Below are 25,216 nucleotides of genomic sequence, written 5' to 3' on the forward strand. Positions count from 1 at the left end.
TGAGGTATATCATAATTAATAAGATATAGTAAATATATCGTATGATATAATATGTATTATATTATACAAAATATATTATCAATACAAATTGATATATTTTTTAGATAAAATAATAATATAATAAAAATGTATATAAAAAATTTTATATTTTTATAAGTATTTATAATATTTTTTAAAATAATTACTTGATTATTATATTTTTTTATTATTTTATTAGAATTGTATTATTTTATTTTTTTAACTATATTATATAATATAAAACTTTTGATTCATGATAAATAAAATTAAATTTGTGATATACACGATTTGATTACAACAATAATAAAAGCGTAATGTTATGTGTACCTAATTTTGGTACACAATGATGTGTCATCATACAATTAGGTATTTTTAAAACATGTGTCATCATATGATAAAAAAATATTCAATCATATGATGACACATCATCTGTGTACATAAATTATGTATCAAAATTAGGAACACATAATTTTATTAATAATAAAATTAAACTTTATTCATGGTTTGATTGTACGTACAATCCGTACAAATTATTAGTCAAAAAGGTTGACCATAAAACTTAATTGATAAACGCAAAAGACAATTAGCTCAACCTTCCTTATCTTCCTCACTCTTCTTCCGCAACAAATGGCAGTGGCACTAATATTAACATGCGGAGTCGCATTTCTTGTCGTCTTTGGTTGCGGCCGCTGTCTGTGGAAACGTTGCACCTGCGTGGGTTCCCACGACAGCGCCTCCTGGGCCGACGCCACACCTCACGAGTTCGAGCCTGTCCCACGTCTCTGCCAACTTATCTTAGCTGTCTACGAGACCGACCTCCGCCACCCACAATTCCCTCCTCCCGGCGGCTACAAACTCAACCCGGACTGGCTCGTCAAGCGCGCCACTTACGACCAAACCCTCGGCCACGTGCCTCCTTACCTCATCTATGTTGATCACGACAACCGCGAAATAATCTTGGCCATTCGCGAGCTTAATCTGACCAAAGAAAGTGATTACAAAACTTTGTTGGATAATCGATTGGGAAGACAAATTTTTGACGGAGGATATGTTCATCATGGGTTGTTGAAGTCTGCGGAATGGTTGTTCAATCAAGAGAGTGAGACTTTGAAAAGACTGTGGATTGAGAATGGGAATGAATATGATTTGATTTTTGTGGGGCATTCGTTGGGTTCGGGGGTGGCGGCGTTGGCTACTCTTATGGTGGTCAACCATAGAGAAAAGTTGGGTGGGATTCCGAGGACTAAGATTCACTGTTACGCCGTTGCGCCGGCAAGGTGTATGTCCCTAAATTTGGCGGTTAAGTATGCTGATGTGATTAATTCTGTCATTTTGCAGGTGTGGAGTTTGATCATTGCTGAAATTTTACTGTATGATTTGTTTTTTGTTAGAATTTACGCTTGACACATACTGGGTATTATTTTGACTGGCATTAAAGTGAATAATTTCGGATTAATTATTTTACAGGATGATTTCTTACCTAGAACAGCTACTCCTTTGGAAGATATTTTCAAGTCAATATTCTGGTTAGTGTTTTTGATACAAGTTAAATCTTTTTCCTTGTTCCTTTTATTTCATTTTTCTGGGAATTTTTTATGATCTCTGAAAGCAGGGCTTGATGCTTTCGACAGTTTGCCTTGTTTATTATTTTTTGTGTGCTTGGGGGACACCTTCATATCAGAGGGTAGAAAGCTCAGAGATACTCGAAGACTTTATGCACCTGGTCGAATGTATCATATTGTGGAGAGAAAATTTTGCAGGTAACAGTGCATTTGTTAGGATGCCAAGTACAAGGTATAAGGATTAGATCTCACATTAAAAAGTATGGACAACTAATGTGAGGTTTATATGACCTTGTAGTCTCTCATCTCAATAACGAACTTTTGAAGTGTGGGTTTCCTAAAGTTCATATTATTTGGTATCAGAGTCATCATCATGTCTTCTAGTTGCAATTGTCAGTATTGCAATGTTCGCCCAGGGCTAGCAAGAAGCTAGTGCACAACCAGCCCATGTGGGCACTGGGGCTACGGAGCGTGATAATATGTTAGGATCTTAAGTGCAAGGTATGAGACTTGGATCCTACAATGTTAGGATTCCAAGTGTAAGATATGAGACTTGAATCCTATATTGTGAGGTTTATATGAGCTTAAACTCTCTCATTTTAATAACTAGCTTCTAAAGTGTGATTCTTGTAAGGTTCATATTAACATTCAAATCATGGGTTTGTGTCGCCTATAGGCTGTAAAAGTTCATATTATTTGGTATCAGAGTCATCATCACGTCTTCTAGTTGCAATTGTCAGCATTGCAATGTTCGCCCAAGGCTAGCAAGAAGCTTGCGCACAACAAGCCTATGTGGGCACTGGGGCTACGGAGCGTAATAATATGTTAGGATCTCAAGTGTAAGGTATAAGACTTGGATCCTACAATATTAGGATCCCAAGTGTAAGATATGAAACTTGAATCTCATATTGTGAGGTTTATATGAGTTTAAGCTCTCCCATTTTAATAACTAGCTTTTAAAGTGTGATTCTTGTAAGGTTTATATTAACATTCAAATCATGGGTTTGCGTCGCCTATAGGCTGTAAAAATTCATATTATTTGGTATCAGAGTCATCATCACGTCTTCTAGTTGCAATTGTCAACATTGCAATGTTCACCCAGGGCTAGCAAGAAGCTAGCGCACAACAAGCCCATGTGGGCACTGGGGCTACAGAGCGTGATAATATGTTAAGATCTCAAATGCAAGGTATGAGACTTGGATCCTACAATGTTAGAATCTCAAGTGTAAGATATGAGACTTGAATCCCATATTGTGAGGTTTATATGAGCTTAAGCGCTCCCATTTTAATAACTAGCTTCTAAAGTGTGATTCTTGTAAGGTTCATATCAACATTCAAATCATGGGTTTGTGTCGCCTATAGGCTGTAATGCATCGTCATCTTAACTAATCGATCTGAGATTCCACTGTCCCTTTGTTGCTACAACCATATTTGTCTCCATTCCAGGTTAGAAGAAATTGGTATTGCATCAATTTTGCTCCTAGGTATTGACTAAGGATGAAAGTAGCCCTGATTCTCTTATGGTTTACTGATTCTGCAGTCATCTTGTCCAAGATCATTGATCTATGGATTGGACTAGGATTAGTGATTGTGTGGGTCTGATCTTTTGAAACTAGAAATTAAGAAACAATAAAGAACAATGTCTGGAAGAAAATCAATTCTGTGCTTCAAAAACTCATTTCTATTTAAAACAGAAGTAAATAAATTAAAGAAAAATGTCATGGCAATAGCCACCATATCTATTTTCACCCTGTGAAACTCAAATGGTTGTGATTTTCCTAAATGGTTCATGGGTTTGTAATTTTTGTATCATGCAAAAAATGACATTCGTGAAGGTGGAAAAATTATCTTAGTAACTTTTCTATCATTCAAAAAAGGCTTCCTGTCAGGTTTCATGGGCTATATTTCATTTGTTTTCTCCTTTGATTTATGTCAACTGATTGTTTCCTTTACCCATTTTCAATTCTCATTCTGAACGAAGCTCCTTGTCATTTTGCAGATGTGGGAGGTTTCCTCCAGAAGTGAGAACCGCTATTCCTGTAGACGGAAGATTTGAACATATTGTCTTATCTTGTAATGCCACATCTGATCATGCGATTGTTAGGATAGAAAGGGAAGCAGAGAAAGCTTTACAAGTAAGCTCCATTTCCCCTGAATTAACAGTTATGGTCATTTTCTTCATCATCACTTATGGTCTCTATAATGAGGCAATGTTTTATGTGCGTCACTAGATGTGCCCATATCCAATTTGTTCAGTATAGACAACTTTTCTGCTTAGTAGGACATACTGATTCTGAAATTTCAATACCCAGGATCAGTTCACACTTGAGGTCTCTTTTATGGTCATTCAGATTCTGCATTGAAATTTTATTCTTTTTTTTGTTTTTTTTCTGAAAGTAAAACTTATTTTGAGCCAATCTTTTTTCTGCCATCTAGATTGCTGAAAGTTAACACTGTGTTAGTGATTGCAGAGAATGAGAGAAAAAATCTCAGAAACAATCACAGCTCCTCCAATGGTACAGAAAATGGAAAGGCAAAAGACCATTGAAAAAGAACACAAAGATGCATTGGACAGGGCTGTTAGTTTGAATATACCCCATGCCGTAACTGAACCAGAGGAGCCTCAAAAACATGAGGCTGACTTTTCACAAGGTGAGCACGAAGATGCATCAAACACTAAATGAAACTCTAGTAGTGGTAATTGGGATCACCTGGTCGAGAAGCTTTTTAAGAAGAGTGAAGCAGGAGAAATAATTTTAAACAAAGATATGGATGCTTCCAAACCATAGTTAAGCTTTTTCTTCCTGCTTTAGGTTTGAGGGAATATTTCCTGACCGCCAGCTTTCATGTTTGTTAGTAATACCATATAGATAAACAAATTATACAAATTTATTCATGCAATTTGATGTAGCAGCAATTTGCATTGATAAGTTGGTAAAATTTGTTTGTATCCATAATTTTATTCTTGTTAGAATCTCTGTACAATTTATTTTTGTATACAACCCCGGGTTTGTCATGAGGAGGAACATCCAAGTACGGTATACAGAAAATGTGTTAAAGAGCAGTTACATACAATGTTAAGCCCTGCCATTCAGCAAAGATTATTGCACATGAAATGTAGTGGTGGATCCATTTAGCAATTACATACACCTCCACGACGGCTCTGACTGCAGCAAGAACCAACAACATATCAATCGCTAATATCAAATCTGTCCCATGCACAGGATTTAGTTACTGAAGCACAGGCCATGCCCAACTTGGCAAGGACTAGATCAAAACAGAACAAAATGTTGCAAGCAATCAGATATGCTACAATAATTTGCAATGTATTCCGGATTAAAAAAAAATAAAACTACCTACCAAGAAAAGCTTTTGATAATATTGTAATAAGTAATGTTATACGTGTAATTTTACTCAACAATCAATAACATGTCACCATATAATTTGAAATTTTAAAATTAAAGGTACAATAATATTCAATCACATAATGATATGTCATTAGTTGTGTATAAAATTATACATGTGGGTTGTGCATATAATATTATTTTATCGTAATAAGGAATAATACTATACATATTCATTTTAGGTATACAAATAAATATACATTTATATGTGTTATCACGTGATTGAGTGTTATTTTATATTTAATTTAAAATTATTTTATCACATAATGACATATATAAATATCTATTTATTTGTATACTTAAAATAGAAATTTTAATTGGTAGACCTCCAACACATAAGAGTTTAATAAAGTAAAAATACACCCAAATTTTGATTAGCTTAGTATATAAAAACCATATCATTACCCTACGTCCAGATATACAATCTTTTCAATTTGTATTCCCTCAAATTTATTTTAAATATATAAAAATTAAAGAAGTAAAACTTAGAAGAATATACTGATAATGAGGAAATCATAGGTAATTTGAGTCGGGCTGGCCCAAGCTAATTTCCTGCTAGACTCGATAAGCGAATTCTGCAATGCATTGTGAAACAAAAAAGATAAGAAGAAGTAATATTACATATACTAATAGAATAAATATTAATGTATATATATTATTATGAAGTTGGATGATTTAATTATTGAATAAATTTATCTATATAAATATTTTTTATTAGCTTGTTTATACAAATTGATGTGACATGTGATATAACAATTTTAATGTGAGTGACAATGATGATTTTAAAGTAAGTAACATATATATATATATATACACACATTAAATTATATGATCACATATTATTTGTATATTTATTTATGTACTAAAAAAATGTGTACACAATAGTTTTATTGTAGGCCAAATGACTATTTCTCACCCAAGGTTTGGTACAAACTCAACTTCCTACCTAGTAACTTTCAAAGATCCAAATATTTATTATTCTGTTAAATTTTTCTATTACTGTCAAGGGTAAAATCATTATTTATTAAAATATTTAAAAAAATTATAAACTCATTACATCCCTCCATAGGTTTAAAAACTAACAATTCCCCCTCACCTTCCCCTCACCCAAAGTTTGAAAAATTACTATTTTCCTATAAAATTTGCATTTTCTCCCTTACCGCTTCTTCAACCATCAGAGCTGGCCAGCCTCCTCTCTCCTACCTCTCGAATGAGGATGAATCGTCAATCAATAGGAGGTTGATTGATAATTCATCTACAAGGATCTTTGTTATGCACAGATCGATCTGTGTGTCAGTCGACGCATAGATCGAACAATGCGATCTACGCGACACACAAAATTGTGTTTAGCTGATGATTCGTGCTTGTCTGAGAGATGGGACGGTGGAGGTTAGTTGGCTTCGATTGTCAGAGAAGCGATAAGAAAAAAATGCAAACCCTATGGGGGAATAGTGATTTTTCAAACTTTGGGTAAGGAGAAGGTAAGGGAAAATTGTTAGTTTTTAAACCTGGGGGAAAATGTGATGAGTTTATTATTATTTTTAAATATTTTTATTAAATAATGATTTTACTCTTGCCAGTAATAGTGAAATTTAACAGAAAAGTAGGTATTTAAATTTTCAAAAGTTACCAAATAGGAAGTTGAGTTTGTACCATACCTTGGGTGGGAAATAGTAGTTTGGCCTTTATATATACACTTCATAAATTGTATATTCAAAAGTATGTAACAATTGTTAGAGTAGGTTTTTGGCATTATATAACTCTAAAAATTTTGAACATACAGCTTGAGGTTGTGTTGTCCTTACAGTCACGTTGAGTTAATTGTTCTAATATCAAACTTAAAAATAGTTTCACTAATAATAAATTTAAGCATAATTATTAGTATTTTATGATATACGATATGTATCCTACGATATAATACATGTTGTTAATACAGATCGATATACCATTTTAGAGAAAATAATGTTGTTATAGGGGTGTATATGAAAATTTTTAAATTTTTTAGAGTATTTGTGATATTTTTCGAAATGATGACATATCAATTACAATTTTTTATTGTTTTATTAATATTTTATTATTTTATTTTTTAAAAGTCATATCATTCGATAGATACAACACAAAATACATGATACATAAAACTAGGTTTTGTATATACGATACGATATGCGATTCTACTATGATAAATTTAAGAGTTTAAAAGGCATTACAAATAATATTTGCAGAAGATATGTTGATGATGTTAGTATGTTGTATTTAGTTTGGAGAAATTTTGAAAGGAAAATTCAAGAAGATATGAGTATAAATGTTGATGATGTTAGTATGTTGTATTTAGTTTGGAGAAATTTTGAAAAGAAAATTCAAGAAGATATGAATATTATATTCATATCTTCTTGAATTTTCTTTTCAAAATTTCTCCAAACTAAATACAACATACTAACATCATTAACATATCTTCTGCAAATATATATATATATGTGTGTGTGTGTGTGTGTGTGTGTGTGTGTGTGTGTGTGTGTGTGTGTGTGTGTGTGTGTGAAACTTTTATCTCAAAAATCATGACTCTTGCCATTAATAGACATGTTGTTTCAAGTTTATAAATTGAGGTTTGAGTCAAATTTTTTAATTTATTCTAATTTTTCCATACAATCATACTTTTTCTTTAGTTCAACTTTATCACATTAATATTATTTATTCTTGTATTTTTTGGAAGAGTATTTAGTAGTGTTAGCTATTATTTTAGAGGCTTTGTTGTATCTTAGTAGTAATTTGTCATATCCTTGCAACACCATATAACTAGTGGGGGCAAATACACTTTAAAGAAAGTAATCTACATGTCTCAAAGCCATTGAACGTTTCTTTGTTCAAGCAAATTTCTCCAACAATTTTAAGATGATATTTTGCTTCGATGGCCTCAACAAAATTAGATTTTTCTTGCAATAAATTCCTTAATCCAAAAATCTACAAGTTGGAGCATTTTGATGACACAAACTTCACTCACTGGAAACATAAAATTATCTTTCTCCTCACTAAATTAAGTGTCTACTATGTATTGGACTCGAATTTGACAAATTTGCCTCCACCAAGTGATGAAGATAATGACAAGAAAAGAGTCACTCGCAAACAAAGAGAAAAAGATGAGGTTCGTTGTAAGGGGTACATCCTAAACTCTCTAATCGTTTATATAATCTCTATACGTCAATTCAATCTCCAAAGGAAATTTGGAGTGCACTTAAGGCGAAATACACTTTTGAAAAACAAGGTAAGGACGTATTTACTTGCATGAAATATCTTAAATTTCAAATGATTGACAATAAATCTGTCATAAATCAAATAGATGGATTACAACTTTTGGTTTCAAAATTAAAAGATTTAAAAGTAGAAGTTTCTAAACCATTGCAAGTTGTTGCTGTGATTGCAAAATTACCACCAACTTGGAATGGTTATAGAAAGAAATTATTGTATAATACCAATGAATTATCTTTAGCTCAACTTCTGAAACAAGAGTCAATAAACTATGACAAAAACTTTGTTTCAGAGTTTGGTTCTAATGTACATTATATTGATTTTGGAGTAAATGACAACATCAAGAATAATATTGGTGGAAAAAGTAATCACAAGAGAAAACTTAACTCTACCAAGGCACTTTAATATTGATTCTTTGTGGCATGTTGGATTAGCATATGTGAATTATAGATACTTATAATTTATGTCAAAACATAACTTAATTTCTTGTAGTAATAAAAAACATAAAACATGTGATACATGTATACAAGCTAAAATGAGTAAGAAATAATTTCCCAAGAGTGAAAGGAATACAAAATTGTTTGAACTAATACATTCAAATATATGTAAATTAAATAGTGTGTTAACCAGATGAGGGAATAAATATTTCATAACTTTTATAGACGATACATCTAGATATACACAAGTTTACTTAATGAAAACAAAAGATCAAGCCTTTGGGATGTTTCAGAACTTTAATAGAAAATCAAAAGGAAAAGAAAATTAAAATTTTAAGAAGTGATAGAGAGGATGAACACTTTCCTAATGAATTCAATTGGTTTTGTGAACAATATGACATAATACATTAAAGAAGTACATCATATACCACACAACAAAACGGTTTGGCAAAAAGAAAAATCATACATTAGTAGATATGGTTAACATCATGCTACTCAATACAAAGTTGTCAAAAAATTTATGGGGTGTAATTGTGTTTATTGCTTGTCATATGCATAATATAATGCCCTCAAAGAAAACAAAAACTTCTCCATACAAATTATGGCAAGGTAGAACTCTTAGTTTAAATTATTTAAGGGTACGGGGATGTGTTACATATCATAGGATACTAAACTCTAAAAGAACTAAATTGTGACCAAGAACTATTAAAATTAAGGTTTTATTTATTTATTTTCATTTAAAAATAACGGTCCAATAATAAATTTTAAATTTAATGATTAAAAAGTGATTTGATTGTATTTTAGAGATATAAATAATATTAATCTTATAATATTTATATATTATAAACAAACAAAAATACATTTAATTTTTCACGGAAACTGGGAAAATATTATTTTTTTAATTTTGAAATTAAGAACTAATAGTTTTAAAATGCTCATGGCGCTCTCCTTACCTACCATTACGTGTAAATTTACCTACCATTATGTGTAAACGAAGTCATCCCAAAACAAAGAAAAGTAAACTACCTACTTTTAATTATAATGGGATGACACAGCCATTGATGGAAGGCCAAAGCACAATGTCCCACCCAAAATTTAATCTAAACTAAAAATATACCAACAGTGTTTCAAAGATTTAAACACTCACCTATGAGTTAATTTCTGTTAAAATTTTTTATTAAAAATAAGATAAAATCATCATTTTATCACTAAACCTTTAAATTTTATATCATTTTTCCTTTTTAGTTTAGAAAACTAAGAATTTTTTCCTATGATTAAGTTTTGAAAAATTCACTTTTCTTATCATTTCTAGGTTTCATCTTCAGTGGCTTAGGGAATTTGGCTATCGATTTCTCTGTCATTCTTTTCCAATGAAGATCATTTGCCAATCTTCTTCGATAAAGATCGTCTACCAATCTTCTCCGACGAAGGATAACCCTTCATCGTCTAGATTTGAAAGACATGACGAAGAATGACACTTTGTTGTCCTTAATCGTATTGTCCATATGACGTTTCGTCTTCTTTCATAGTGGTGGATAGTCATCTTTCATGACCAGATCTAGAAGATAGATGGAAAGTGTTAACTGTCAGTCGGAATGATAGTAGTCAGAGAAGGGAAATAAACTCTAGGGGTAAAATGTTAATTTTTCAAACTTTGGGTAAACGTAAAGTTATTAGTTTTTAAAATATGAGAAAAAACTTTTAGGATTTAATAGTAAAATAAAGATTTTTTTATTTATAACTAAAAATTTTAACAAAAGTTAATTTATAAATAAATATAGAGATTTTTTAAACACTGTGAATTAGTCTTGGCCACGGTTCATGAACCGGGGGTTTCGGTTCGAAGCCGTTGATTCACGGTTCGAAAAAATAAGGACCCTGAACCGAAACCGTAATATGACGGTTTATAACTGGTTTAGAACCGACGGTTCAAGTTCATGACCCCGGTTTGGAACCAACGGTTCCGATTCTTGACCCTGGTTCGAAACCGACATTGAACCGTCAATTCTAATACATGATCTTGATTTAATTTTTAAATTATTAATTACAATAATTGAAAATTAAAAGAAAGGTTTGGACTTAATTTTTCAATTAAGCTTCCTACGTATCTTCTTGGGGTTCATGACCCCGATTCAGAATTGACGGTTCTGGTTCATGACCCTGGTTCAAAACCAACATTAAATTGTCAATTCTAATACATGAACTTGATTTAATTTTTAAATTATTAATTATAATAATTGAAAATTAAAAGAAAGACTTGGACTTAATTTTTCAATTAAGCTTCCTACGTATCTTCTTGGGGTTTAGAATAATCAAAGTCTACGTAGTTCTTTTATCTTTGCATATCCAATAGTCGACAATACCCCCTTACCTTATCATTCACCTCTGCTATCTTGACTATTATTTCTCGTCATCGAACTATTCGTAATTAAATCAAGCGATTCTTCATTGAAGTCTACTTTTATATCATATTGGCGTAATTCGGCTCTTGAACTATCCACTTTTATATAATAAATAAATTTAATTATATAAATAAATTATATGATTAATTATGAAAGATAATAAAAAAATAACAAATAAAATTAATTATAGAATTTATATAATTAATTATGAATTGTATAATAAAAATTGAAATTGAAATTAATAAAAATAAAGAAAGAATTTAATTAAATTTGGAAGAATTTAATTAAAAGAGTGAGAGTATTAAGAATTGTAAGGATGAGAATGAGAGTAAATGAGAGAGTTTGAAGGATTTAGTGTGGGAGAGTTGAGAGATTGAATGAATATATATAGAAAAAAAATTTCAAAAAGGGGGGGCGGTGAAACGAAATTTAGAAAATATGCAAGGGACCTCTCCTGCAAAAGATTTTGAAATATGTCCCTTGTATATTTGCAGGGAACCGTTGGTTCCTTTTTTTTTTAATTAAAAAATTAAAATAATTAAAAATAAATAAAATTATCTGTTCGGAATATGTAAACCGCCGGTTCATAAACCGGATGTAAACAACGATTTTACGGTTTAAAATTATATAAACCAGAACTGAACTGTCTAAATCTGATTTCGATTCTGATTCCGGTTCCGGTTCCAGTTTTATACGAGCCTGTTTCGGTCCGATTCTGAGCCAAACTGGCCTGTGGCCAGGTCTACCGTGAATATATTTTTTAAGATAAGCTAAAATTTGTGTGGAAAATACTTCTTTGGCCTTGACAAAAATCAAATCTGATATTATTATTATTATTATTATTGAATTTGACAATAATGGAAACTTCTGAATATGTGATTTTAAAATAAAATTAGGCTGATAAGAATCAATCAAATAACTAGATTTGACAATTGAATATGATATAATTAAATCTTTCAAGGGGATTCATAAAAAATATCTTGGACGGGCAGTTAAATCTAAACTTAATTAGTTAGAATTAAAGGCCGTCCATAATGAATTGGACTACTAAAGGAAATGTTCAAAGTTCATATCAATGTTTTTAAAATTACATTAATAGTCGAATCAATCATCTCATTAGTATATAGTTTGATTTATTCAATTAGTTCAACGAATCAATTTCAATTTTAGTTAGTATAATTGAGTAAATAATTATGAAATATTGAATTACCATTTCATAACAATATAAAATTATTTAATTAATTAATAAGAGTGTTATTTATTAAATATTCTTAAATTTGTCACTCAAAATGATCGATATGACTTTAAATTTATTTATTTATATTAATAATACAATACACAATATTATATTACAAATAATTCACATAAATTATATTTATTTTATCATAAATTCTTAATTTTAATTTTTAATATCACAAACCCTTTTACATTTACAATCAAATATATACAAAAAAAAAAATTATAAATTAAAGTTTATATATTATTTGTATAACTGACTTTGATTAGGTTTGACCAATTTTTCAATTAGTCGACAATTACATAAAAATCAGATCAAATTATATATTAATTCTTGATTGAACTGACTAAATTGACTGATCCAATACTGTTTTTAAAATACTAATTGATATGGGATTCTATTTTCTCACGTCTAAACTAATTAATATGCCTTGGATTTACTTGACACAATGTAGAATGTTTCTCTTCAATTTTGTATAGTTTTTCTTCTTTTAATTTGCTTTTTTTCTCTAAAAAAAACTTTAATTTATGAGTAATATTATATATAGATATTTTTTATATATAATTTAAATATATAAAAAATATATTATTATGTAATTAATAATATTTTATTTTTAATTTAAAATTATTAATTATAATATAATACATTACCTATTTTTTTCAAATTGTATTTCAAAAATATATTGGCATAGGTTTATCTTTAATTTATAAGAACCAGCATGTGATTGCCTTGTAACTTTGCCAGCTTGTAGCATTTAGCCTGTCATCCCCCCCACTAGGAACAAAACAGCTGTTGCCAAGCTGTCAACTTTTTTGTTTTCAGTATTTAATTTATTATAAAAAATACAATTAATTTCAATTTTAGACCTCCAAAAAACAAAATAATGGTGCATGGGATATGACTTCCAAAATAAAAAAAAAGTATAAATTTAAATTTTTTATTAATATATTAAAATTAAATTTTAATTTATTTAATTTAATAATTATAAAATTAATTATTAGATTTATAATTTATTATATTGAATATGATTGATTCTAATATAATCTAATAATCGGATGAGATTCTTCGTTAAAAAAAAAAAAATCATAGCTTTTATCCTGAGGTTTAATCGAAGTTAAGAGATCCACAGATTTTACAATTAAATATTATGAAACATTCACATCTATTTAATATTTTAATAATAATTTCTGAAATTTAAATTTAAAAAAAAGGAAACTAAGATTTAATACTACAATCAAACTATATATTGTGAGATAAAATCGGGTATAATATTTTTAAAATCAGAGTAATGATGAAATTGATTATTTCATGAATTTATAGTTTAATTGATTTAATCAATTAGTTTAACTGATTCTCAAATTATTAAATATTTTTTAAATAGTATTAAACATTTATTACATTTTTTAAACATAAAATTTATGAAATTCATTAGGAGCAACTTTGTACGATTATTAATAACAATAATGTATATTTCTTTCTTTGAAGCATAAATTTCAATTCAGTAAAATAAAAAAAATCAAATATGTTAATCAAACAATTGACATTTTATTTATAGTTATCAGTATCTTACGATATACGATACATATCTTATAATATAATATGATACAGATGGAAAACAATATGTATCATAGAGTGTATCACAATTAATAAGATATAGTAAACATATTATATAATATGATACGTAACCTACAATATTATACATATTATCAATACAAATTGATATATTTTTTAGAGAAAATAATGATGTAGTAAATGTGTATGTAAAAATTTTTAAATTTTCAAAAGTACTCATAATATTTTTCAAAATTATGACTTGTCAAGTATATTTTTTGTTATTATATTTATTAAAAGTTATATCACATGATATGATAAGATACTCGATACAAAATACAATATACGATTCAACTATCATGATTCTATTACATAGTAAAATAGATAAAAGAAAAATAAATTACTAATTTTATCATTAATTCAATAAAAGCGTACCAACTTTAACTCTTTCAAATTTTAATGTAAGACAAAAACTGTGTAATATTATGTAAATTTAGTTTTATTAGTTTTAATTAGTTTTTTTGGTTTGACCAATTTATCGGATTTGACTGAATTTCAAATTAGTCTATATATATATATATATATATATATATATATATATCGGATCGGATCAGATTGTGAACTGATTCATGATTTAACCGATCGAATTGGCTAGTCTGATGCAATTTTAAAAACACTAATTAAGTGTATAAAAGATATTTTATAAAGTAATACTAAATTATATAAATATATAAAAAAATATTAAATTATATGATGATATATAATACGTATATCCAATTATATATTCGAGCCGAAAGTATGTATAGTAATGTTAAAAACCGAGTTGGTGAATTGTCCATCTTTCTTGTTTTCCTTGGATTTATATCATATCAAGGCATCAACCGGGGAAGGATGATGGAGATTAAGGGGAGATTCAGGGGGATTTATATCATATCCAGGTATCAACCAGAGAAAAATTTAATTAAAAAATAGAGATTTTTTTAATATAAATAAGCAAATTAATTCATTAAAAGTTTCACAATGTATTTTGGTTCAAAGTAATAATTGTGTACTCAAATAAGTAATTTATTTTTTATTATTAAAATTATTTTATTTGGTTTGTTCGGTAATTAAAAATTTTTTGATATTTTTTATTATTAATGATGATATGATATTCATATGATAACACACATTAAACATATATATATTTGTATATTCAAAATAAACGTATATAATTTTATTTTTAATATATTAAATAATATGAGAATATTTTAGAATAATTATTTTTAATAATCTTTAATGTATTAAAGGAAAATAATATTTTAATTTTACATAATAATTATTTATAATTATATAATTTTAGTTATATTTATAAATTTTTTTATTTTAATACTTAATAATAGCTATAATTCACACATATTTTTAGACAAAAAGTTAAAAAAGGGTCAAGCATAAAACTTAATTGATCAACTCAAAAGACAATTAGCTCAACCTTTGTCATCTTCTTCATTCTTCTCCTGCAACAAATGTCAGTAACTTGCGGAGTCGAGTGTGTTGTCGTCTTTGGTTGCGCCCGCTGGCTCTGGAAACGTTGTACCTACGTGGGTTCCGACGACAGCGCCTCCTGGGCCGCCGCCACTCCTCACGAGTTCGAGCCTGTCCCACGTCTCTGCCAACTTATCTTAGCTGTCTACGAGACCGACCTCCGCCACCCACAATTCCCTCCTCCTGGCGGCTACAAACTCAACCCGGACTGGCTTGTCAAGCGCGCCACTTACGACCAAACCCTCGGCCACGTGCCTCCTTACCTCATCTATGTTGATCACGACAACCGAGAAATAATCTTGGCCATTCGCGGGCTTAATCTGGCCAAAGAAAGTGATTACAAAACTTTGTTGGATAATCGATTGGGGAGACAAATGTTTGACGGAGGATATGTTCATCATGGGCTGTTGAAGTCTGCGGAATGGTTGCTGAATCAAGAGAGTGAGACTTTGAAAAGACTGTGGATTGAGAATGGGAGTGAGTATGATTTTATCTTTGTAGGGCATTCTTTGGGCTCCGGGGTGGCGGCGTTGGCTACTATAATGGTGGTCAACCATAGAGATAAGTTAGGTGGGATTCCAAGGACTAAGATTCACTGTTACGCCGTCGCGCCGGCAAGGTGTATGTCCCTGAATTTGGCTGTTAAGTATGCTGATGTGGTTAATTCTGTTATTTTGCAGGTATGGAGTTTGATCATTACTGAAATTTTACCGTATGATTTATTTATTGTTAGAATTTACGCTTGATATATACAGGGTATTATTTTGACTGGCATTCTTAATAGTGAATAATTTGAGATTAATTATTTTACAGGATGATTTCTTACCTAGAACAGCTACTCCTTTGGAAGATATTTTCGAGTCAATATTCTGGTTAGTGTTCTTGTTACAAAGATATAACTTTTTCCTTGTTCCTTTTATTTCATTTTCTGGGAATTTTTTATGATCTCTGAAAGCAGGGCTTGATGCTTTGAACAGTTTGCCTTGTTTATTATTTTTGGTGTGCTTGAGGGACACCTTCATACCAGAAGGTAGAAAGCTCAGAGATCCTCGAAGACTTTATGCACCTGGTCGAATGTATCATCTTGTGGAGAGAAAATTTTGCAGGTAACAGCACATTCAATTTATGGGTTTGTATTGCCCATAATGCATCGTCATCATAACTAATCGATCTGAAACTCCACTATCCCTTTGTTACTACAACCATATTTGTATTCATTCTAGGTTAAAAGAAATTGGACTTGCATCAGTTTTGCTCCTAAGTATTGCTTAAGGATGAAAGTAGCCCTGATTTTCTTATGGCTTACTGATTCTGCTGTCATCTTGTCCCTGATCATTGACCTATGGATTGTACTAAGGTTAGAGATTGTGTTGGTCTGTTCCTTTGAAACTAGAAATTAAGAAACAATAAAGAACAGTGTCTGGAAGAAGATCAATTCGGTGCTTCAAAATTTCATTTTTATTTAAAACAGGAGTAAATTAAAGAAAAATGTCATGGCAATAGCCACCACATCTATCTTCACCATGTGAAACTCAAATGGTTGTGACTTTCCTAACTGGTTCATGGGTTTGTAACTTTTGGCTCATGCTAAAAGGGGCATTTGTGAAGATGGAAAACATTGTTTTAGTAACTTTTCTATCACGTGAATAGAGCTTCATATAAGGTTTCATGGGCCATATTTCATTTATTTTCTCTTTCAGTTTATGTTTGTGGTTGTCCTGAACTAGGCTCCCTGTCATTTTGCAGATGTGGGAGGTTTCCTCCGGAAGTGAGAACCGCTATTCCTGTAGATGGGAGATTTGAACATATTGTCTTATCTTGTAATGCCACGTCCGATCATGCGATTATTTGGATAGAAAAGGAAGCACAGAAAGCTTTAGAAGTAAGCTTCATTTACCCTGGATTAGTAGTTATGGTCTTTTTCTTCATCTTCACTTATGGTCTCTATAATGAGGCTATGTTTTATGTGCATCACTAGATCTGCCTATATCCAATTTGTTCAAAGTATATACAACTTTTCTGCTTAGTAGGACATACTGATTCTGAAATTTCAATACCCAGGAAGGGTCAGTTCAAACTTGAGGTCTTTTTTATGGTCACTCAGATTCTGCATTGAGATTTTGTTCTTTTTTTATGAAAGTGTTGCTGCTTCTCTTGGTGCAAACTGGTGTTAGAGCATAACAAACTTATTTTGAGCCAATTTTTTTTCTGCTATCTAGATTGCTGAAAGTTAACACTGTTATTGATTGTAGAGAATGAGAGAAAACAGCCCAGAAACAATCACAACTCCTCCAATGGTACAGAAACTGGAAAGGCAAAAGACCATTGAAAAAGAACACAAAGATGCATTGGACAGGGCTGTTAGTTTGAATATACCCCATGCCGTAACCGAACCAGAGGAGCCTCAAAAACATGAGGCTGACTCTTCACAAGGTGAGCACGAGGATGCATCAAACACTAAATCAAAGTCTAGTAGTGGTAATTGGGATCACTTGGTTGAGAAGCTTTTTAAGAAGAGTGAAGAAGGAGAAATGATTTTAAACAAAGATATGGATGCTTCCAAACCATAGTTAAGCCTTTTCTTCTTGCTTTAGGTTTGAGGGAATATTTCCTGATTGCCAGCTTTCATGTTTGTTAGTAATACTACATAGACAAATAAATTATACAAACTTATTCATACAACTTAATGTAGTAACATGTGAGGAAAAAAAAAAAAACAATCACATCACTTAATCACAAGTTGTTATTTCAATTTTATAGATAAGTTAATAAAATTTGTTTGTACCTATAGTTTTATTCTTGTTAAAATCTCTGGACAATTTTTTTTTTTTTGTATACAACCCCGGGTTTGTCATGAAGGGGAACATCCAGGTACAGTATACTGAAAATGTGTTAAGAGCAGAGTCCTCTGTCTAAGCCAAATTCATTTTGTCCAAACAGTGAACAAAATTGCTGCTTCTTTGTAAATTTTAGTATTTGGTGTTAATTTTCTATCCCAATTTATTTATAACCAAAATGTAAATAATTTATTAGCATAAAGTAAATAACTTAACAGTACCAATTTGCCAATTCTCAAAGTGGGAAATAAATTGCCTTCAAGCCCACCCAAAAACAAGTTCAGAACAAAAGAAGATTTTATGACCTCTACTTGAATACTAGAAGGCTTTTAAAAAACTTGAATAAAGCTAATCAGATTACACTAACAGTTACATACAATATTAAGCACTGCCATTTAGCAACGATTAATGCACATGAAATGTAGTGGTGGGAGAGACAATTAGTGATGTAGGGAATCATAAAAAGGACTAAGATATGAATTAATGATCAAATGCCATATTCTCATAAAATCCAACTGCTTCATTTACACTAAGCTAGAATGTATCAGTAATTGAAGGCAAACACATGCATCAAGATAAGGCAGACTGGAAAAATACCACATCAGTAATAGATCATTTTGCACATTTACACTGCTTGAAAATCAACTAACTCTGCATCGCTTCTGCATGATATTTGTCCAGTTCTTTGTCTAGTTCAGCGGCTGACTTATCAACAGGCTTCTTCTTCCCCTGGCCATTACCACGACCACGGCCACGGCCACGGCCACGGTTATTCCTCACATATCCACGACGGCTCTGACTGTGGCAACAACCAACAACATATCAATCACTAATATCAAATATATCCCATGCACAAGATTTAGTTACTGAAGCACAGGCCATACTCAACTTGGCAGGACTGGATCAAAACAAAAGAAAATGTACCAAGCAATCAGATATGCCACAATAATTTGCGATATATTCCGGATTGAAAAAAATAAAACTACCCACCAAGAAAAGCTTTTGATAATATCATAATGGCAAACCATAAAAAATACTAAAGCCAATGTAAGGGTAAAACAAGGCAGTGTCAGAATCTTCATCAAAAAACTTACCCAGAACCACGATTTATAATAGCAGAGCCCACTGGATGACCAGATCCAGGCCTGCGTAAAATATCAACTGTCAGTACAGAGCAAAGTATAATATTAAAAATCAACAAGAATAGAAATACATCAGAGAGGAAATTAAATGAAAGTTCCATATGTGCTATGTTTCAAAGGATATAGATTAAATATATAAGAGACTAGAGTTATATAGTTCATCCGGGTGAGGTGATAAATCAGAAGCAACTTACAAAATTGTATATGATCATCGACATAGGGAACCATAAATGTTATTCTAAATATAAACTTGGATATTTTCACATCATGCATAAAGAAACACCATACAATTTGGTAATAAACAATATATATCATCAAACCCAACAAAACCAATTATTTCCCAAAGGGTACAATTAATGTTAATAATGTGTATTTGGAAAATATATTGTTTCAATAAAAAAAATGAGATGAAGAATGAATACTATTGAGAAAAAAGATTTACACAAAGGTGAACAAGCTGTTCTAACAACCCTAGATCCCTGAATGTCAAAACAAAGTAATCGTGCAATAAATACAACAACTGATATCATAAAAAAGGGTAATAGTTCCAGGAGAAGTATAAATATGGATAGTCTCCTATTATCAGTAATTTCTATTCTAGTGATATTAGACTACTAATAGTTAGTGATTCTGGTTAACTAAAGTAAACATGTATAAAATGCAGCAATTAATATCATAAATAAATTCAAGACCACTAATTGTTAGTAATCCTGGTTCAATCAGCAGACACAAATATGTGAATACCAAACAACCATAATCATTGATTTCAAAAATCATAACCAGCCCCTGAAACACTTGAATGACCAGATGCAAATCCAGAAAACACAATAAATAATGTCAATTAGCTCAACATCACATCATGAGCCAATCATAAGTACTTTTTAATATAAAAGAATAAATAAATCATATCCACATACGTCATAACCACTGTCCTCTTTCGCCTTCCATTCGCTCCGCTTACATTCACACGAGCTGAAATGGGCACTTCCGCATTGGGGCCCACAATTTCAATTTTCATGAGCTTTCCATCAAGCAACACATTGTTATACCGCTTAAGAGCCGCAAATGCATCACTTCTTCTGGTATACACAACTTCAGCTGAACCCTGAAACATACAACAAGCATTAAGCAATTTACTTGGAGGTAAAACAAGAATAATGACAAATCATCGAAGTAATAGGCTAAAACAACAGCAATCGGATATTTTCAGTCAATTATATAATTGAAGAAATACAGTACCACATCATTAAAATATCTAGAAAAATTCAGGCATTGGATACGAAATCTAAATCACGTGATACAATAGATAGAGGCTGCACAAAAATCTAGAAACTAACAGAAAATATACAGTTAGCCAAGTCAGGGAATGAACCAGTAGAAAAGAGGGATAAGAGAGTGAAGCAGAAGAAATATAGAAAAATAGATCCAGAATAATATGGCATCTCCAAGTCCAAATATACAAATTGAATATGGTGTTCATGAGGCAAAACATCTAAAACAAGATTGCTAATATATTTCGTGCTCCATTGACGGTACTGTCTATCCATAGCTATCCATTTCCATATATGTACAGCGATGAACATGTGTACATAGACATATAGTCGTACATATACCCTAATAACAAAAGAGATTACGACAACCAACCAAGCCACCCATCCTTTTTTCCAGTAAAGCTACAAGACCTTATTGGAAACTAAAGCACAGTATAGAAGACAAATAAAGGATATCCAACAGAAAAATATGCAGGTAAACAGATCCAAATTTGGTTTTAATTGTATATATATGTTATTTTCTGCTATTCTAACAAATAACGATCCCAGTATGATGCAAAACATATTCAGCATATATCTAACACATCATCTTCACCTCATGGAAGAAATGACATCAAAATCACTGGACAGAAAACAAAACAGAACCAGAATAAAAAGCAAAAAACTGAAAAAAAAATGGGCACTTGAAAAATGTCTTACACTGGGACGACCATTCTTGTCATAATGAATAGCATATCGTTTCAGTTCTCCAATCTCAGAGAAAAGTACCTGAGATGCACACCAATATCCATGAGGAATTTTTCAAAAATCTTTCAGGGTATTTGTGATTAGAACATATAGTTCAAGTTGTACCCTTATATCTTCATTGGTCACCCCAATATGCAAGTTTGAAACACATAACTTTGCACCAACTTCTACTCCAGATATTCCTGCAGCTCTAAGGCTGTCTTCAAACAAATCATGTTGCCAGGGAAAACTCTTGGCTCTGCGAAAAGACTGATAAAAGCAGGAAAAAAACCCAGTGGGAGAAAAACAAGTCAGCTAATGACAAGATAGCAAAATGATTCACAACTCTTTAATATCAACCAGATATCAGAAAAATTCCAACAGAACAAAAGAAGCCACTAACAAGTAGAATCCAGTTAGGTAAAAGCTCAAGCAACCCAGTAATCAGACACCAGCAATTGAGTTAACAGATCGTAGATGGCAGTAAAAGATTTGACCCACTGCATACAAAGTGTTGCTATGCTAATTGTGAGAGCTCCAGTTCTGAAGTTAAGCGAAGGAAGCTCCTTTGCAAAAATGCCATGAACTAAAACAGTAACTGAAATCCTGCACTGAAGGAAGTCCGCACATAGGATGTGGATCCAGTAATAAACTCCGAGTCTAAACCACCGGCCATGAAACACTAACGTGAATGAAACAACATGATATGATTGTACGTAGATATAGAGAACTTGACTGCAGTAATTCTTAAACGATGTTAAGCTACTGATGAGCACCATTTTTATTGTTCACCTATTGAAGCTCCTTCACAAAAAATGCTAGTAGGTAGCATAATAACTTAATGTGGCACTGGAGCACTTCGGCATATATTTATGAGATCTGATAGCAAAGTCCCCAGGATTCATCCAAATAACTCATAATTATAAATAAATCATGAAGATAGTGGTAGAAATGCAACAGGTGGTGATAAACTTAGTATTCGAGCCAAAACAAGCTTCTTCATGATCGATATAACATTTAAAATCCCCTCTGAAAATCCAAAAGAGGTTCAGAGATCCTCTCGTATATGAGTTTCTTATGCTTATTAAATTTTCATCATCCGTATATAACATCCACAGTTTTTGAGCTTGCCTTGGCAATGGTATATGATGTTGGCTGAGCTTTCGCTGTGAGAGGACCTCTACGAACAGGCCCTGGCATTCTTCCACTGTTAAAAGAACTTCCTGCGCCACTGCGGCCACGAGGGGCTCTGCCTTGCCCTCTAACTCTACCATTCTTTTTCCTGCTCTTTATTATGTCATCAAGAGACATGTCCATGCTTGTAGCCATTGGATTAGAAGCACAAATTTCAATCTTCTTAAAAAGCAAATAAACCAGCAAACCTAAGCATGAATGACATGAGATGACTAATAAAAACCAACGGCATCATGGCCACATTCTTTCTCCAGGGAAGCTAAAATAAAGACAAGTTCAATTAAACACAAAGAACCATCAAACAACACCCCCGCAATAAACTTTCGATCTGAAATTTCAAACAAGACTCGAATCATGCTCCATAAGAACTGGAGCTATCACCAGCTTGAAAACTCAAATTCAACAAATAAGATATTCACGTTACTTTTCACAAAGTGTTATGATTCTCAACCCCAAACAGAGAAAATAAAAAATTCAAATGAGAAAATTTTATAGAAAAAGCACATAACCTGACATGCACTATCGCTGATAACTACTTACTTTTAAAATAATTAACAATAATCAACCAAATTTTGAATTAAGTTAGAATTTCCAAACGAAAATTTAAAAAAGAAATTAATTAATCTCATACAAGACCTGCAAGCCTCAAATCCGACGTGTGATGCGAATGATAACATAAATCAAATAAGAAAAAATCATAATTTTTAACCAAAAGAAAGGTTCAACATAAACTAACAAACAAGATTTGTGATCTGAAAAATAATACCTGAAATTGCAGATGTAAAGAGGTTGGCGAAGCCGAAGATCAAATAAAAGTGTAAAAATGAGAAAATAAGAGAGTAGCGATTAAGATCACGGGATTCTTAGACAAATTATGTTTTTCTAAGGTTTGTGAGTTGGGCTTCTACCCGGAAGGGCCCGCAAGTCTTCGAGATGCCCATTGACTCAGATGCTTCTCTCAGATTACGGTTTTATTTATACGTTGGATTCTATTTAATGTCCGCCAGTCAAATGCTTCCACGTCAAAGCTCAAACAGCACTTTGCTATAATTGAAGAGGTATAAATTTTAGAAAAACTAATTAAAATATTTTTTTTTTATGCATTTAAACATTTTAAATGACTTTAATGGATTATGCGGATGTATCCAAAAAATTTAAGTTTTGTTGAAATATTGGACGGCCAGAGGGCTTATTCCCACCCGAAGAGTACATTTTTTCCAAGTTTTTATTAATTAACTTTAAAAATTTAAAAACCCATATATTCATTAATTTTTAGATTTATTGTTAAAAGTAAAATTATTATTTAATAAAAATATTTTAAAAATTAATTTTTTTATATTTAAAATTTTAATAAATTTACTATATCCAAAATTTGAAAAATAAGTATTTTTTTTCTAAAACTTTTTCAATTACCATTATCGAGCTCTAGAGAACTCAAAAGTTGTGTTCTTTGTTCCTCCTAGCTTCTCTCTTCATCTTGATCCATCTCTTACTATTATTGAGATGAAAACGTTTATGTTTGTCTTAGAGGATGATAATTCATCGTCTTTGTCCGATATGAAGATAATACAAATATGATTTTATCTTTATCTTCGACTAAGACAGTTGATAATGACTAAAGTAGAGAGAAGATACAGGAGAGAGAGAACACAATCATCATTGTCTCTAATTGTCAATACCAATGATTGAAAAACTTTAGGGGGAAATAATTATTTTTTAAACTTTGGGTGGGATCAAATTTTTAGATTTTTAAATTTAGGGAAAAAATGTGATAAATATTTAGTTTTTTTAAAATATTTTAAACAAACTGACAGTGTAAAGGCAAAATAGTAAATTTACCTTTCATTAACATTGAAAAAAAATTCTTTTATATATCAAACCTAAATATTTTAAACATAACAATTTAACCTTTAAATAGTTTGAAAACTCTCACAAATCAATCTCTAAAATCTTTTGAAAATCCTAGTCACGACGAAACTCTTTTAGAAATTCAATAAAATTATATACACAATTTTATATATAAATAATGATATATTATAATACGAGTAAATGTTCTTTTATCTTTAAATTAAAACTATCCAATCATGTGATAAAATATCATTTTTTATGTATAAAATTATATATATTATTTATACATATAATACTGCTTTTAGAAATTATCATACTCATCCCCATGTATTTTAAAAATACTAATATTGTTAAATAGTATGTAATATGAATTTAACTCTTAATTTGTTGCATTCTTTTCAATTTTTTGGATATGCAATTATCATTTTAAAACTAATGAGGTGCATATTAAAGTTTTTAAAATTTTAAAAACACCCTCAATTTTAAAAAATTATATTTCACTTTCAAAACACATGATTTTACATTATTAACACTTTTTTCTTTTGGAAAACACAACCATGACACCGTTTATTTAAAAATTATCATGTTCATTCTTATATATTTTGAAATTAGTTAATGTTCTATTAGTTAGTAATATAATATTTATATTACTTATTTATTACATATTGCTTAATTTTTTAATGATATAATAATAATAATTAGGGGATTATTAGGTAATTTGAATATTTAAATAAGTTTTATTTTTAAATTGTATAAATTTGATGTTATTATATAATAATTTTAAAAATAAAATTGTAGAGTAAAATTATAATTTTATTTT

The 25,216-nt window shown here is 30.8% G+C and overlaps 3 protein-coding genes across 3 annotated transcripts; 2 read left to right on the forward strand and 1 right to left on the reverse strand.

Annotated features, from left to right (window-relative positions):
- Positions 1-610: 610 nt before the first annotated feature.
- LOC123197661 lies at positions 611-4,599 on the forward strand. The gene is made up of 5 exons (XM_044612001.1): positions 611-1,356; positions 1,486-1,544; positions 1,650-1,778; positions 3,580-3,715; positions 4,052-4,599. Exons 1-5 carry the CDS (start codon positions 646-648, stop codon positions 4,262-4,264), a joined length of 1,248 nt encoding a protein of 415 aa, XP_044467936.1. The 5' UTR covers positions 611-645; the 3' UTR covers positions 4,265-4,599.
- A 10,702-nt stretch (positions 4,600-15,301) lies between these two features.
- Positions 15,302-18,360, forward strand: LOC123197907. Its single transcript, XM_044612414.1, has 5 exons — positions 15,302-16,058; positions 16,192-16,250; positions 16,356-16,484; positions 17,125-17,260; positions 17,631-18,360. The coding sequence occupies exons 1-5, from the start codon at positions 15,360-15,362 to the stop codon at positions 17,946-17,948; spliced, it is 1,341 nt and encodes a 446-aa protein (XP_044468349.1). The 5' UTR covers positions 15,302-15,359; the 3' UTR covers positions 17,949-18,360.
- Positions 18,361-18,691: 331 nt separating this feature from the next.
- LOC123197908 (THO complex subunit 4D-like) lies at positions 18,692-23,489 on the reverse strand. The gene is made up of 7 exons (XM_044612415.1): positions 23,315-23,489; positions 22,486-22,736; positions 21,481-21,624; positions 21,328-21,396; positions 20,275-20,462; positions 19,310-19,360; positions 18,692-19,014 (listed from the first exon to the last, which is right to left on the reverse strand). Exons 2-7 carry the CDS (start codon positions 22,681-22,683, stop codon positions 18,861-18,863), a joined length of 804 nt encoding a protein of 267 aa, XP_044468350.1. The 5' UTR covers positions 22,684-22,736; positions 23,315-23,489; the 3' UTR covers positions 18,692-18,860.
- Positions 23,490-25,216: the final 1,727 nt, after the last annotated feature.

This window comes from Mangifera indica, chromosome 15 (genome assembly GCF_011075055.1).
Source record: "Mangifera indica cultivar Alphonso chromosome 15, CATAS_Mindica_2.1, whole genome shotgun sequence".
In the NCBI taxonomy this organism is placed as follows: Eukaryota; Viridiplantae; Streptophyta; class Magnoliopsida; order Sapindales; family Anacardiaceae; genus Mangifera; species Mangifera indica.